The 17,310-nt window shown below is 25.9% G+C and overlaps 1 protein-coding gene across 6 annotated transcripts; it reads right to left on the reverse strand.

Moving 5' to 3' along the window:
- Positions 1 to 2,195: 2,195 nt before the first annotated feature.
- On the reverse strand, positions 2,196 to 15,211 carry LOC126898549 (spondin-1). 6 transcript variants are annotated; one of them, XM_050672722.1, is made up of 18 exons: positions 15,067 to 15,211; positions 13,440 to 13,630; positions 12,892 to 13,153; positions 9,872 to 10,016; positions 9,701 to 9,813; positions 9,287 to 9,380; positions 9,094 to 9,217; positions 8,892 to 9,022; positions 8,464 to 8,653; positions 8,230 to 8,395; positions 7,390 to 7,618; positions 6,552 to 6,744; positions 6,350 to 6,466; positions 5,559 to 5,632; positions 4,702 to 4,803; positions 2,803 to 2,881; positions 2,678 to 2,700; positions 2,444 to 2,569 (listed from the first exon to the last, which is right to left on the reverse strand). In XM_050672722.1, exons 2-17 carry the CDS (start codon positions 13,621 to 13,623, stop codon positions 2,696 to 2,698), a joined length of 2,208 nt encoding a protein of 735 aa, XP_050528679.1. In that variant the 5' UTR covers positions 13,624 to 13,630; positions 15,067 to 15,211; the 3' UTR covers positions 2,444 to 2,569; positions 2,678 to 2,695. The 6 variants fall into 6 exon arrangements, with proteins under 6 accessions (XP_050528673.1, XP_050528674.1, XP_050528675.1 ...); XM_050672716.1 differs by lacking the exon at positions 2,678 to 2,700 and having other exon boundaries at positions 2,196 to 2,569; XM_050672717.1 differs by lacking the exons at positions 2,678 to 2,700; positions 15,067 to 15,211 and adding an exon at positions 13,687 to 14,127 and having other exon boundaries at positions 2,196 to 2,569.
- Between the last annotated feature and the right edge of the window lie 2,099 nt (positions 15,212 to 17,310).

Below are 17,310 nucleotides of genomic sequence, written 5' to 3' on the forward strand. Positions count from 1 at the left end.
AAAAAAAAAAAAAAAAAAAAAAAAAAAAAAAAATACACATCATAGTAAAACCAATACCTTCTCAGCTTCGCATCGAAGCTAAAAAAGTTGATAATCCTATAAGTTCTAAGGGATATATATTTTATAACAGATAAATGAAGTAAAATTGTATGAAAATAAATTATAATTAATTTGGTCACTACCAAAATTTATTAAGAATCCTATTTACATTTTAATTATGATATCAACTTGCACTTTTTATAAATATAGCGTTTACACAGTACAAAATGTTCCAACATATTTTCTGACTTATTTAATAATATTTGATCCAGCGAATATTGTGTAATACTTTTATTACAATTATTAAAAAAGGTTTTGTTTTTATTGTGATATGTGTTTTAATTTCTAAAATTTTATGTGTTGACATCTATAATTACCAAATGACTGCCATAAATAAAAAAATGCTATTTTTGTGTTTAAATTTTTTATTTCATATTATATATTTTCAATTTTAAATTGCTATAACTTTTTGAAAAATGTGTGGATCAACATTATATTGTTTTAATAAATATTTATGTCTTTTACTTTAGGTTAAACAGTATAGACATATAAGAGGTATGTACTCTATTTAACCCTCTTTAGAAAAAAAAATTAATTTAATTTATATATTAATTATAATAGTAGTTGGGATTAAGGTGAGGAAAAAGAAAAGGAAGAATTATAAATATATGCATGAAAGAATTTTGTCGGTTTCATTCTCATCTAATAAATACATTAAATAATATAATATACAGCCCTTCCAAAATCATTAATTGTCTCTGCCTTGTTTACAATTTTGATCTACGTTAGTTATGGAAGTACGAAATATACAGTGTTGTTAAAAAATGTTTAAAAAAAAAACGTAACAACACTGGCAATATGCAACTATTTTATAATTTCTCCATAACAATTACAATACTAAATTACTGAACATTAGTTTCATGCTAAATTGAATTACTATAATAAGTAGTTATTAATATATTACACTAGTTAAAATATAAATAAGGAAGTAGGAGTTGATGTAGTTTTTGGAATAATTTAATAATTCCTTCTAAAATTTAAACACAATATACAGATTTGCATCATTTTTTATAGTAGTGATATTAATCAGTTTTAGATATCATCTATTCTTGTTTTAACTATGACGTGACCCCGCGTTCTACCATTTATTTTAGTGTTTGTATAAAAAGCTCTTAGTAGATTGTTTTTCCTCGACAATTTAAGAATAAGCATTTTGTAATATTTTTCCTAGTAAAAAAATAATAGTATAATTTTATGTTATTTTTAATTAAAATCTGTTAAATGTAATTAATGATTAAATAAAGAAAAACGTTCTGGTAATATGTGTCTCGATGCTTTATTAATCTCTTAAGTGAAAAATCACGTCATTTTTGGTGAATATGTTAAATTTTTAAAGTAAAACTTCTGAGTATGATCTTATCACAAATAAATTATTGATGAATCTATTAATAAAGGTATTTTCCTTCTAACATATAAAACAAAAATTCTTATTTATCAGTCAATAATCAGACCAGTCTTGTCTTATAGCATTCAAATATAAAGACCAGCAAAACCAACAAACATTCGATTTTCAAAATCGATAAATTTGGGACATTTTTTTCTTGAAAATGTCATAACTTTTATAAAAATAAATGAATTAAAAATTTTTTTTTATATAAAAACCTTACGTATTTTCCATTTTGCTTGATATAAATTTTTTGAAATCCTAACTATTTACCTGCCCACAGAAGGGATTCAGATTAGCAACACGTCCACTTTATGGTGCGACCTCACTGTGCTACAATTTTTTTTAACAATGTTTACAATATAGGACTATATTTAAAATATATTTTATGTAATTTTTCGCTATTATAAACAAATTTTAAAAATTAGTTATTTTATTAAATTATTTTTTAGATTTGAAGATAGTCATTTAATTAACAAGTGTTAAAGAAAAAATTGATATCAAAACTCTCAGTTTAATTCAGTAGTTACGTTTTGCATAATTTTTAAGTTTCTTAAATTTGGAATTTTTCTATAGTATCGTACGTTAGTCCAAACATGTATTTGAAATTGATTTGGTTTTGTTTTTGTGTATAGTAGTATTGAAAACTAAATAACATTTATTTATCAAAATCATTCACGATACATTTTCACAAAAATACAAAAAAGACTATATTTTATACTTAGGGTTTTTAATATTAATTGTAATTTTTTTTATACATGAATACTTTCATTAAACAACTATTAATTTTTATTTATTATAAATGCTTTCAATTTATAAATTATTAAGAATTGTAAATTTGTCGTATAATATTCTAATAAAAAATAATAAATTATAAATAGATAATTAATATTAATGGTTATATAAATTTTACTAGAACATACTAATTGGACTTGCAAGCTAAAGCCGCGCAAATACGTTGTTGTAATCTATCACTGCACCACGACTGAGTTGGGTCCTCTGGGATCCTGGTACGCTGTTGAAATGCGTTCATACCACACGGAGCTGAGCATAATGACCACTCTGTCCATTCCGAGTACCTGCATTCTAATAAAATTTAATACGATTTTTCTAATAAGTATTCACTACTATTTATTTTGAAGTTACATGAAAAAATAATTAAATTTACTTAAATAAATAAAACTCAATGCTTACAGAAGCCAAACAAATCAGTTAAGCTACGAAAATAAAATTTACTGTGTTAGTTTAAATTTTAATTATAAGTATTTTAGTAGATTAAATGTATGTGAACACATATAAACTTATATAATAATGCTTACTGCATTGTTTGCCTCGACAAGATCTTTGATCAATAAGCTTTTTCCGACATTTCTTTTGATCCATTGGATTTGTGGGATACTAAAATTAAATTAAACAGAAAAATCATTAGTTTCAATGCGTAACTGAACAACTATTGGTTTTTATCTTAAGTTATGTAAATTGATCAATCTTTACTGTACCGATTTTGAACAACTTTACATATAAGATCACAAAATGTAACTAGTTGAATCTTCAGACTTCAAAGTTCTGAAAAATTCCCCACATTTCCCGAAATAAAGGTAAATGACCCAAAAAGTTACAATAATTTTAATTATTAATCTATAGTTTTATAAAAATTATTTTTATACAGTAGATGTTGGTATTTTTAGTTTTCATTATTTATTGAAATAAATTTTTGAAAGAAGACGATTACATCTTATCTAAACTTTTATTGACAACAAACTTTTTTGAAATTATTAACCAAAGTACAGTGAGAGTCGAAATCGCCATATCTTTTTATCTTTTTAATTCTTGATAATATTCAAGAAAACCTGACTTCTTTAAACTTCTTTAAAGCTAAATCAATATTCATTAAGACTAAAACAGAAAAAAGGTTCAATAGCAAGACATCTAAAGTCAGTTAAGCCAAAAATAATAGAATTCTGTAAATTTTTGTATAATATTGGAATACATAAATCATTTTAAATTATATAAAAGTTAATTGAGATCACTTAATATACTATTAGATTAAAAAAAAAATAAAAGATTTTACAACTACATGTTTCCTATTAATAATCGGCCTTTAAATTCGATAGTCATGTCATTTTTGGTAAATATGATAAATTTGTTTCAATACGCATCGCAGAATTTTACAAAAGTGTCAGATATCAATTAATAGTAATCCAAAAAAAGTCTATATTTCACTACATTGAATCCCGAATGTTGTTAATCTATTTTATTTAAATAATACTCAAATATAATAAAAAAAAAAAACCCCAGCACAAGGGGGTCGCGGCACAGTGGTGACATGGCATAGTTGGATCAAGTATAATGATATCTGATAGTGATTAAAATCACTATCGAAATAAAACGTTTCGATGCAAATCTTTAGATAGTGTTTAATTTTAAAAAATTGGTGTATTATTTCAAAAGCTACATGATCTGCTAGTTCCTTATTAATATCCTGATTAAGATAAAGTATGTCGAATGAAAAAGGGATTATTAAAAAATATTATTTCTCAAAAAAAAATTATGTTGATCCATACACTTTTCAATTAGTTATAGCATTATAATGTTAAAAATGTAAAAAATAAAATCGAGAATTTTCACACAATAATAGCATTCGGTAGCTATTTTCACCGTGAAGACATATTAAAGTCTGAAATTTTTTTTTCCATAATAAAGTACATTACATTAGATTTAATTTAATATATATATAAATGTGTCAGACTTTCCAGAACATTTTCAAAAGTCAAGTTGGAAAAGTAAATTTTTTTTGAAGAAGTTGTCATTTTAAATCCCCCCCTGTAGGCAGGTAAAAAGTCATATTTATAAAAAAAATATACCAAATGATAGGTAAAGACATCATGCATCCATAAAAAAAAGAATTATATTGATCTATACATGTTTCAAAAAGTTATAGCATTATAAAGTTAAAAATATAAAAAAGGATTTTTTTACAAAAATCGTATTTTTTTTTATTAACTTTGATGTCTGTTTTCACCATGAAGATAAAATAAAGTCCGAAATTTTTTTTTTTTTCATAATAAAGTACGTTACATTAGCTTTAATTTAATATATATATAAAAGTGTCAGACTTTCCAAAACATTTTCAAAAGTCAAGTTGAAAAAATTAATTTTTTGTGAAAAAGTTGTAATTTTAAATCCTCTCCTGTGGGCAGGTAAAGAACTTAACTTACTATTATTTGTCGAGTGCGATGTTTTTTGCCTAAGCCACAAGGAACGCTGCAGTTTGAAAACTTTCCCCATTTCGACATTCTACATCCTGACTCATTTAAACCCTGAAATTTGATCAATTCATACAATTGTTTTTTTATTGTTTAATTACAAATGTTCAAAATTCTTTTTTTATGGATTTAGTTACAAAACTCATGTTTTTCTTTATAATATAGTAACTATATCAAATTAATTCATTTTAGCTACTCATTAAAAATGTTCTGATTAACAATAACTCATCTTCTTGAAACGGTACTGGATTATCTGTGTTTTTATAGAACACCCAGCCCGACTCTACCTCGCTGGTCAACCACCGCATAGCCTATACAACAAACAAAAATTAACAACATACATGCCGACCAGTACAAAGTTAATCTAACACAGCGCCGCCATCGACAAACTGTTGCGATATCACCACTAAAAAAGCTTCTCGACGTCTAGGGCCGTACATTGCGTTTTTCGACTTTCGAACACAAAGGAGGCCTTCAACGAATCGAACGTACTAACAAAATAGTTGGATTAACTATTGTGTTTTGATTTCACTTGACTTTTGTCATTTATACATTTTATTTAAACTTTGTTTTTCATTTTTGGTGTATATAAATTCAAGTGTTCACTTTTGAACCTATACGTCAACAATAAACGGTTTCACGCCTTTCAACATTTAATTCTCGTGTCAACTAATAGTTATTTGTCCATTACTTCCATCAGCAACCCCAGTGCTGTGTCACTCTCTTTAAGAAACTTTAGGTTATTTTACTTGATTTTAAACATTTCCAAAAGAAACATTTTGAAAAAAAAAATGATAAATAGAACTTACATCTTCTGTATCTTCTTCTAAATTATTATTAAAAGTTGGTACTGGTGTGTTTTCTTGTGACGAGGGAGTAAATGCTAAAAAAAAGTATATTAATATGAACAATAAAATACTGAACACCTTATTTAATAATTTAATGTTAGGTGAATTGGGGTAAGTGAGTAGGTTTTTTTTTCCTTACATAATCATAAAATTATTTCTGTGCTATTTCTTTTGTTAAATAATTATCTTATATAACACAATTACTATCAAAGTAACTGAATCTATACTAAAAGTAATTAAAATTTAATTTTCTAGTGTTTTCTGTAGAAAAAAAGAAATGAGGTTCAAACTTGCCCCAATAGTGCAATTATACGAATTAAACAATTTTATTGAATATATTTTTAATTATTAAATATGTGAGCTATTTTTACGGTAATATAATTTATTTAACACAAATATATAATTAATTTAAAAGTTATGGATTTTTTTTAACGTCAATATCAAATATCAATATCAATTTATACAAAAATAAACAATGAACTCACAAATAATCCAAGTTATAATATTCTTAATTAGGAAGATCTACACAACTGGTATCACATTTACAGACTATGTCAAATAATACTTAATAATTCTATATTTAACATAATCATAAAAAATTGAACGATTAAAAGACACACATATCACTTTGATAAAATAATCATAAATATTACCACGTCCAAATATGCAGCAGACACACTTACCCCCCTTCACCTTATTTCAAAGAAATTTTAATAAAATTAAATTTAAAATTCCTGTTAATTTCAACATACGTTTAACATATGAACTGTTGCATGAAATTTTGTTTTCCTTACTATAGTAATAAAGACGTTGTACAGTAACATTGTACCTTTTTATTATTTCGTCGTTATTTATGGGCCATGCGTCCTCTTAGCAGCATGTACATTTTTATTTATTAAGTGATCATAGATAATAATTTATTAGACTTATCAACGTTTGCCTATTTAAACTTACCAAAATTTTGTTCGTCACACGATGGGTTATCTGGGCAATCAATTGTCTGAAGAAAACATTGAGGTAGACAATCATTGGATTGACCCATAGAAACTCTATTTCTCTGTCTTTGACCTTGCCCACATGAAGTTGAACATGGGGACCACATCGACCAATTAGACAGCCAACAATTTTTACACAAAACTTCTAAATCCTAAAAATTGAAAACTAAAACTTATACAAAAACAAATTTTGTAGCATGCCAAATATTAAGAACAAAAGTTGTACTTAGTTAAATTTAATTAAAAAAAAGCCCAGGGCCTACAAGATTAAATGTTCCATCTTAAATTTTATTAACCTGTCACAGTGACATAGTTATTTTGATTTTTTTTTGGTAATCACTTTTTTTATTAGCAATGTTTCCATAGAGTGGCTTATCTCAAGGTACCCTAGTGAAAATTGATCACAAATAAAACTTCAGACTAATTAATAATCAATCTTCATTTTTAAATAAAAATAAATATATATATATTTATATATATTTATATTAATTTATCAATAATTGATAGAATATAAATAAAATAATCGACTGTATAGTTGAGTCTGTAAACAGGAGTTATTTATATGTATTTTCACGATTTCGAGAGTTTGACACAGAAGGTTTAATTTGTTACAAGATACTCCCAAATACATTTATAAATGTATTCAGGCATTATAATAATGACTTACATGAAATTCGCCTAATAATTAATTTTTATAAGCTTATAATCGTTTGTTAAAATATATAACAAAAATTATCTATATTAATGATGTTTAAAATATTAGGTAATTTCTTAAGGATTTAATACAACTAATTTACACTAACTGAACCGCCGCTATCATCAGTACACGATTTCACCATACAATCTACAGTTTGTTCTAATTGAACACCTTGAGCAAAACAGTACTTCGGGGAAACATCAATATTTAAAATTGTTCGAAATCTAGCATGAACACCAACACCACATTCAGCTGAACAATTAGACCATCTTCCAAAAGCTGTTGTGTCACACCTTGAATCTGTCTTTAAAGTCTGTTCGTTGTCTGTTCTAAAAAAAAATACAATATATAACGATGTACATTTTTAAAATTGACTTGTTATATTTTAGTACGCGACAAAAAACACTCTTCTCTATTTGTGTTATAATAATTTCAAAACTTGATTCTTCTTCATCTTTTTCCTGGCCTTAATCGCAACTACTTGGGTTGGCCACCATTATCCTAAACTTTCACTTGACACGATCTCCCACATCATCTACGCTCACATTAGCTGTCCTCATATCGCATTCAATAGCATCCCTCCATCTCTTTTTTGGTCTTCCTCTAACTCTTCTTCCTTCAACATTCATTTCTATAACCGTTTTATAGCTTCCGATTTCTCTTTCCTCATAACATGACCAAACAATCTAAGTCTATTTTCTCTCATATTATCCACGATTGACACTACACCTATACTCCTTATATTTTCGTTCCTTATCCTATCTTCTCTAGTCACTCCACTCGTCCATCTAAGCATTCTCATCTCTGTTCAATCACAAAACTCGTTTATTAAGATTGACTGCAAGAAACATAATCAAAGATAGTTTTTACAATAAATTTTCTAGTTTAAAATGTGGTAAAATACAAGTTTTTCTATTTTTATTTAATTTTTTATACTTACGAGCAAGATGGAAGTACGTAGCATTTTTTGTTTTGTGTTAGCTGCACACTACAAAACGAAGTTTTATATGAATCAGGATTGAGATATTGTCTATGTCTACTAGTATTTCCTCTGCCGCAAGTGGCAGTACATGGTTCCCATTCTGACCATGGGCCAACAGCGCAAGCTATATAATAAATAATTTTTCATAATTCCATTATAAGGTAAATATTGATCCAAAAATATTATTTTTACCATTAGATTCGGTTTTGGAATTTTCTACAACACAACTCTTTTCATATAGACGTTGTCTTGTAAGATGTAATCTAGCTATTGGTTTTATAGGCATACCATCTTCTGTGTAAAATGGTGAACGTGATTCATTAGGCATGGCTACCCAAACTCTTTGAACAGTGGTTCTTGGTACAGTTGGATAATCAGATGCCTAAAAAAACAAACAATATAATAATATACTATCGATATAAAAAATTAAAAAAATTTAATATATTCCCACGCTTTATTGACTTATTAATTATTAAGAAACACAATGGTTTATAATAATAATAATAATACTATCAATGAAATACTTGACTAAGAAAATTGACTATAATTAATTTAGAATGACATTTTTCTTCACACAATGGTAACATAATTTTAAATATTGATAAATTTGTCGAATTTACGTTATATGTTACTCCGCTATCAATGCCAGCATCCCAAGGAAATAAATTAATCGTTTTGTTTGTTATCCAATTACAGTTTGGTAAGCACAGCTCTAGGCCGGAAATTCCTACAAACCAATCTGGCGATGGATCTAATATTAAAAAAATATAAGGTTTCAGTATTCTGAGACTCATTAGGTTAAGATTTAATTTATTTGCTTACACATAAAAGATACCACAGATACCAAATGGTGCTCTTGGTCTACTCGAAACACAGCAAAAGTCTTTCCAGTAATGTTTGGATAGCTGATACCTCGCGCTTTTATAATAGTTCGAATTTTATCACTCTAGAATTAAATTTTAACTTATCAGTTGCAATTTCTGAATAACTCGAGATCAAATTTCTGTTAGTATACTTGAGATTTAAGCTCCGATTCCAGTGTTGACGTAGCTCCATTCCTTGCTATACTGTTCATTCCTTCTGAAGCTACATGACCTTGTTCCCAGAACCTATCCATAAATATGCTTTTTTATAATTTTTTTTATCAACACATAAATAATCATCAGTAATTATCAAAAATGATAAACCTAATAAATCGAATAATGATTTATTAATTCAAATTATTTATTATATTTATTTTTAAATTATTTTTATAATTTACTTTAACAAAAAAGTAAGAAGCTGGAAATAGTTATATATAAAAGGGAAGATAGCCATTAAATCGGCATCATCTTAAATTAACTACTTAAGCTAAACGAATCAAAAATAATGATCTTTATCAAAAATATTAACATTTCATCAAAAGATGAATAGTATTAATAATACATACCTATAATCATATTTGTGTGAAGCACCAATTACATCGCTAAATCGAGTTTGCCAATTATCATCTGGATAATCTTTGGGATGAGTATGTCTTGACCACATTCCTTCAAAAGTAAGCTAATACAATAAAAATTAAATTAACTACTTATTAGTATCAACCCTATCAAATGCGAACCTCGAACTTTGCTTCGTCACATGCACAACACTCATACACGACGTTAGAATTTTCATCATTACTTTCATTATTTTCTTCACATATTTTCTTACTAAGTTGATCATCATCAGAATACCAAATGTCTCGGTATTCCACAATAATTGCCCTACGTTTAAAATATATATTAAAGCCCTTATAATAAAAAACCCAGCACAGGGGGGTCGCGGCACAGTGGTGACGTGGCATAGTTGGATCAAGTATAATGATATCTGACAGTGATTAAAATCACTATCAAAAATAAACGCTTCGATGCAAATCTTTAGATAGTGTTTAATTTTAAAAAATTGGTGGATTGTTCCAAAAGCAACATGATCTGTTAGTTCCTTAGTAATATCCTGATTAAGATAAAGTATGTCAAATGAAAAAGGGTTTATTAAAAAATATTATTTCTCATAAAAAAATTGTGTGGATCCATACACTTTTCAATATGTCATAGCATTATAAAGTTAAAAATGTAAAAAATAAAATCGAGAATTTTCACATAATAATAGCATTTGGTAGCTATTTTCACCGTGAAGATAAAATAAAGTCCGAAATTTTTTTTTTGCATAATAAAGTAGATTACATTAACTTTAATTTAAGATATAAATAAAAGTGTCAGACTTTCCGGAACAGTTTCAAAATTTAAGTTGAAAAAGTCAATTTTTTATGAAAAAGTTGTCATTTTAAATCCCCCCCTGTGGGCAGGTAAAGGGTCAGATATAAAAAAAATATATACCAAATGATAGGTAAAGACATCATGCATCTATAAAAAAAAAATTATATTGATCCATACATCTTTCAAAAAGTTATAGCATTATAAAGTTAAAAATATAAAAAAGAATTTTTTTACAAAAATCGTATTTTTTTTATAAAATTTCATGTCTGTTTTCACCATGAAGATAAATTAAAGTCCGAAATTTTTTTTTACCATAATAAAGTATATTACATTAGCTTTAATTTAAGATATATATAAAAGTGTCAGACTTTCCGGAACACTTTCAAAATTTAAGTTGAAAAAGTAAATTTTTTGTGAAAAAGTGGTCATTTTAAATCCCCCCCTGTGGGCAGGTAAAGGGTCAGATATAAAAAAAATATATACCAAATGATAGGTAAAGACATCATGCATCTATAAAAAAAAAATTATATTGATCCATACATCTTTCAAAAAGTTATAGCATTATAAAGTTAAAAATATAAAAAAGAATTTTTTTACAAAAATCGTATTTTTTTTATAAACTTTGATGTCTGTTTTCACCATGAAGATAAAATAAAGTCCGAAATTTTTTTTTTGCATAATAAAGTATATTACATTAGCTTTAATTTAAGATATATATAAAAGTGTCAGACCTTCCGGAACACTTTCAAAATTTAAGTTGAAAAAGTTCTACTTTTTACATGCATTTTTTAGATTTGAACCCCCATCGTACATAGGGAAATANTTTTAGATTTGAACCCCCATCGTATATAGGGAAATAGTCCGATTTAAAAAAACAGTATGTCAAATGAAAGATGTATATGAATACTACTCCTCATAAAAAAATTGTACTGATCCATACATTTTTCAAAAAGTTATAGCATAATAAAGTTAAAAATGTAAAATCCAAAATCGAAAATTTTCACGCAAAAAAAGCATTCGGTAGCCATTTTCACGGTGAAGATAAAATAAAGTCCGAAATTTTTTTTTCGCATAATAAAGAACATTGCATTAGCTTCAATTTAAGATATATATAAAAGTGTCAGACTTTCCGGAACATTTTCAAAAGTTAAGTTGAAAAAGTTAATTTTTTGTGAAAAAGTTGTCATTTTAAATCCCCCCTTGTGGGCAGGTTCAGGTTAAATTTATGAAAAAAATATACCAAATGAAAGGTAATGATATTATGCATCTATATAAAAAAGATATATATTGATATGTTTATTTTTGAAAAAGTTATGGCACTTTTAAGTAAAAAAAATTGAAAAAATTTCGAAAATTAGCGATTTTTAAATTCGTAATTTTTTAGGAGGTTTCCCCCATTTACGGGGAACGAGGGAATTTTTTTCAATTTTTGAGGGTAATGTCTTCGACTAGATACAATTTGTGATCTTTTGACGTATCATTGAAAGAAATCGGTTCGGTGAGAGCTGAGAAAAAGTGGTAACAGACAAAAAAAAAAAAAAAAAAAAACACATCTTAGTAAAACCAATACCTTCTCAGCTTCGCATCGAAGCTAAAAACTTCCCAACTGAAAAAATCAATTTATTCACCACCAAAACTTTTGGTGGTGAAATTTTTTTGTTCAGATTTTCCGTTGTTGACTTACAGGCAATGTTCAATAGATGTGTAAAGTCATGGATTTTATTTCCACGTCATACATTTCTTACAGGGCGCTATCTTTAACTTGTTATAACTCTTTAGAAACTAAATATATCTTATTTTTTTTAAGAAATCATATAACCATTTTTTAAAATAATTTTTACTGAGCTGCGATAGTTTTAAGTCGTCAAAATAATTAATTTAAGTATTTATTGTTATAGGACTGTTTTTTGACGTTATTATGAAGTTTTCTTGTTACTTGTTACTTATTTCTATATTAAATCTTTCATAATTTTCGAAAAGAGGTAAAAAAAATAGAAATGTCTAGGCTTTCTCTAGTCACCTAGAATACATATGGACAGTAACACAAAACTAAATTATCCAGTACGTTTTAAACAAACTGGTATATTAGTACAAATGATAAAGACGCAATTTTTTAACGTAAAAATTTAAATGATAATAATTCTAAAAAAGATAATAAAATAATGTAAATAAATAATAATAAACAATAAATACTTGAATCAATTATTTTGAAAAATTATAATAATCACAGCTCAGTAAAAATTATATTTAAAAATAAATGATATATTTTTTTATTTTCTTCTTAAAAAACCTTCTTAGATAAAATAACATATATTTCGTTTTTTACGAGCTTTAACAAATTCAATTGCATTTAATCAAATGATATAAACTCGTGTTAACTAACTTAAAAATAATACAACCACTACCAGAAGGTGGAGCAACCCAAAACACTTGTACTTCTGATTTTGATATCATAGATGTCTGAGTAATTGTATTTGGGCAAACTTCGCTGATTTTAGTTTTTACATCACCAGCAAGTTGAAATGTACCCGCGAAGAATTCGTTATCTTCGTCGTAAGTTTGATGGTCTTCTGCTTCAACCGTTAAAGTAAAACCGCTAAAACTAGGAGTCATAGTTTGTGAAGTTTTAACGCTTTGTATCATGACTGAAAATAATTTGAATAAAAACTCTTAATGTGAAAAATATGAATACATAATCATTGAAATAAATAAAATAAATATTCATGTCTTCATTCAAAAAGTCTTGTTGACAGTTTCAAATTTAAATAGTAAGTTTAAATTTGTCAACTTACTTGCCCAATTCACATTTATCCTAAATAAGTATATTTTTAAATTTGTTAATAAGCTGTAAATCTATTAGATGTGATAACTCAAGATATCACAAAAGCTTTTTTTTTAACTAAAATAATATTGAAAATTGTATATTATTACTTGTATAAGTTGTTCCAGGCCAATATGTTTCTGTATTTCCTTTGAATACAATTCTGAACGGATGAGGATTAGTACTTTTTGGCGCCGTAATGCCATTTGGTCTTAAATCACATGTCTTCAAAGCCGACAATGATAGTAAAAGTCGAAGATAAAGCGTAATAGAAATTATTAGTTTACGTATCATTGTTTATCTGGAATCACATTAATTAGTTATAATTTATTGGTTGGATGGGGTTACTAGTTAGACCTTGGACGCAGTGGCGCAACTAGTAGGAAAGTTGGCTAAATGATACTTGAGGGTCCATGTGGTTTAAAAATCCTCAGAAATTATTTTTTTAGTTATAATTTTAACTTTCAAGTTTAAAGAACTCCACTTAAAATACTCATTTTAAGACCCATTAAAACCAAGTTGTACCACAGTTTAGGTGAATAATATTAATGATTATCAATGAAATTTTAACAATAAAAAAATTATGTTTAATCTTTGATAGCGGAGTAGATTTTGGTTTTACTCTGCTGTATTTTCTTTTTGATTATTATCAGAAAATATCTTTTTGTGTCACTATACACAGTTACTCCTTTTGCGGTTTACGTTTTTGAATATGTCAAAAGATCACTAAATGTTCTTAGTTTGATTTTCAAAACGTTATATTTTTAATATCTTCACAAAAAATTATAGTTGTTAAAAATAAGTAAATTTTTTTACATTATATTGAAATAAATTATTGAAAATTGAACAGATTATTACGAAAATTTTATTATTGATTATATTTTATATTCATATCAACACATTTATCTTCTATGATTAATCAGCTTCTAAAGTCGAAAATCATGTAATGTCAGATAAAGTATTTATAAATTTGTTTCAAATACGCATCGAAGCGTTTTACAACAGTAATTTAAATCTTTGTCAGATATCAATCAATCTAATCTAAAAAAAACCTCAACTACACTACGCTGGATACCTACTGTACTTCATTCTTTTTTATTATAATTTACACCATACGTAAGTGGAGATAACATTAAAATTTAGCATTTATCTTCTAACATCAGGGTTTATTGGTAAATCTAAATTTAGTGTGTAAATTCATATAACGATAAATTGTTTTCTTTATTAGTGGAACAACTTAATGTACAAAAATATGTTCACATATTTATTTAGTCGCTTTTGGTAAGAATACAAAATGTTTGTGAACACTTATCCATTATTGTAACAATAATTATTTTATTGTGGCTTGATGCGCTAACAATCAATTATTTTAAATATAATAAAATGTATAAATACTATTTAAATATCTTCAAAAATGCTAAATTAAAATCCAATAATTAATAAGATTTTATAAAATGAAATAAAACATATAACTTCAAAGTCAATATGATTGTAACTATAAAAAATTTAATAGTAAAAATATTTAAAAATAATAATATAGTACATCCAATTTTTAATAAGTTACTTGAACTCAAACTAATCAAAAACTAATCCAGTTGTACAAAATTATGTTCCATTTATTGTAAAACAAAAATTATATACTTCAAATGAAGCTAAAAAAACGTATTAACGCAGGTCACAATTAAATATCAAAATAGCTATATTATTAATATGATAAATTCATAAAACGACACTCACATTTTTAGCCAAAGTAGGAAAAGATTGATAATAAATTTTATTGATTACATAGTATAATAGTTGAGAGATTACTACGCAATAAGAACATAGAAAATAGACTTAAAACGCATGAATATCGCAATCGACTGAAGAAAATAGACTGAAATCATATGAAACATAATGCTCTGGATGTTGAATAGTTGCCAAGATAAAAAAAAATCATTAGAGGAAAATGAGAAATGCTGGGAAAAAGAGGGAGAAAGAAGGAAACAAAAAACCGTTGATATTTTTTTTATACTATCATTGTAATATCATCACTCTCAACATGGATCGTTAAATAAAAAACTTTTGTAATGTAATTGTAATATAAATATATCAAAAAATCAATAATTCATGGGGATGATTTTTCTTCATAACTAAATATTACAATATACAAAAACATAGAATAATAAATATATTAATAATATTTACAGAGTTTAAACAATTACTCTCTCAAAAATAATTCAAAAACCTATGTATATTCTGTAGTTTTTTAGGAAGGAAAATTAAACTTAACACACCCAAAAAATGTATTTGCCTACACTTATAATTATTAGCTTCGATGCGAAGCTGAGAAGTTATTGGTTTTACTAAGATGTGTTTTTTTTATTTATGTGACTGTTACTACTTTTTCTCAGCTCTCACCGAACGGATTTCTTTTAACGATACGTCAAAAGATCACAAATCGTATTTAGTTAAAGACATTACCCTTAAAATTTGAAAAAATTTCCCTGGTTCCCCGTAAATGGGGGAAACCTCCAAAAAAATTACAAATTTAAAATTCGCTAATTTTCGAAATTTTTTCAATTTTTTTAACTAAAAACTGCCGTAACTTTTTCAAAAATGAACATATCAATATAATTTTTTTTATAGATGCATGATATCATTACCTTTCATTTGATATATATATATTTTTTATATCTGACTCTTTACCTGCCCACAGGGGAGGATTTAAAATTACAACTTTTTTACAAAAAATTAATTTTTTCAAATTCACTTTTGAAAATGTTTCGGAAAGTCTGACACTTTTATATATATATTAAATTAAAGCTAATGTAATGTACTTTATTATGGAAAAAATTTGTGTGTGCTACNTAATAATTTTTTTACTCTATTTGTGTGTGCTACTACTAGACTAATAATATTACAAATTTTTTTGTAACATGTTGCTATATAAATCATTTCTAAAAAAAATGATTGTTTTTTCTCCTGAATTAACAATTGATTTTTACAAATATAATCAAATTTTATAATACGCTCAATTGAGTAAATCTTTTTAACAACTTTGTTTTGATTGGTTCATTTATTTAAAGTAAATCATTAAATTTAATTAAGTTCTCAATATTTCAATTGTAGAATCTTTTCAAACACAAAATTTACTAGGAAATTATTACTATTACTTNTTTCAACAAACAACAAAAGTTCCTAGGAAATTATTACTATTACTTCTATTTAAGTTATCTATTACCATAAAAATACAAAAAAATATTGAACTTTTCTGATAAATTTACAATAAATAGTAATTATAAAACTTTCTGACTGTATATTGATCTTAACGATACAATTTTTTTTATTGTCATAAAATTCTGTATTTAATTATGTCAATGTCAAACTTACCAATTGAGCTAAAAGTTATGGTAAAATAAATTTTTTTTTTTTATTATAAACATTTACAACAATCAACTTTAAACGATTAAAAAAATAGGTTAAATATGTCATTTTCCTTATTTTTAACATATTAATAATCAAAATCAGTCTTAATTTAAAACAATTTTTTTTGTTCTTAATTATTTTTTTTTATATGTAAAAACTATTTTTTAATAATATTAAAACTTAGAAGTTATAGAAAAAGTCTAATTGCACATTTTAAAACATCGCGAAAAGTTGATTTAGAATAGTATATTTTTGTTTCTGATGGAAGTTCCTTGTAGTACAGTGTATAAAACTTATAACTTTGTTAACTGTTAAACTTTATCAAAAATGACCAAATCAGTATAATTTTTTTTTTATATAGATAAAGACTTTATCTATCATTTGGTTTTTTTTATAAATCTAACCCTTTACCTGCCCACAAGAGGGATTCAAAATATTAACTTTTTTTTTTTTAGTTAAAGTAAATCATTAAAATTAATTCAGTTCTGGATATTTCAATAGTAGAATCTTTTTAAATATCAAAAATTACTTAGAAATGATTACTATGATTTCTATTTAAGTGTTCTATTACGA

Source organism: Daktulosphaira vitifoliae, unplaced genomic scaffold (genome assembly GCF_025091365.1).
Source record: "Daktulosphaira vitifoliae isolate Bord-2020 unplaced genomic scaffold, ASM2509136v1 Scaffold_2, whole genome shotgun sequence".
Lineage (NCBI taxonomy): Eukaryota > Metazoa > Arthropoda > Insecta > Hemiptera > Phylloxeridae > Daktulosphaira > Daktulosphaira vitifoliae.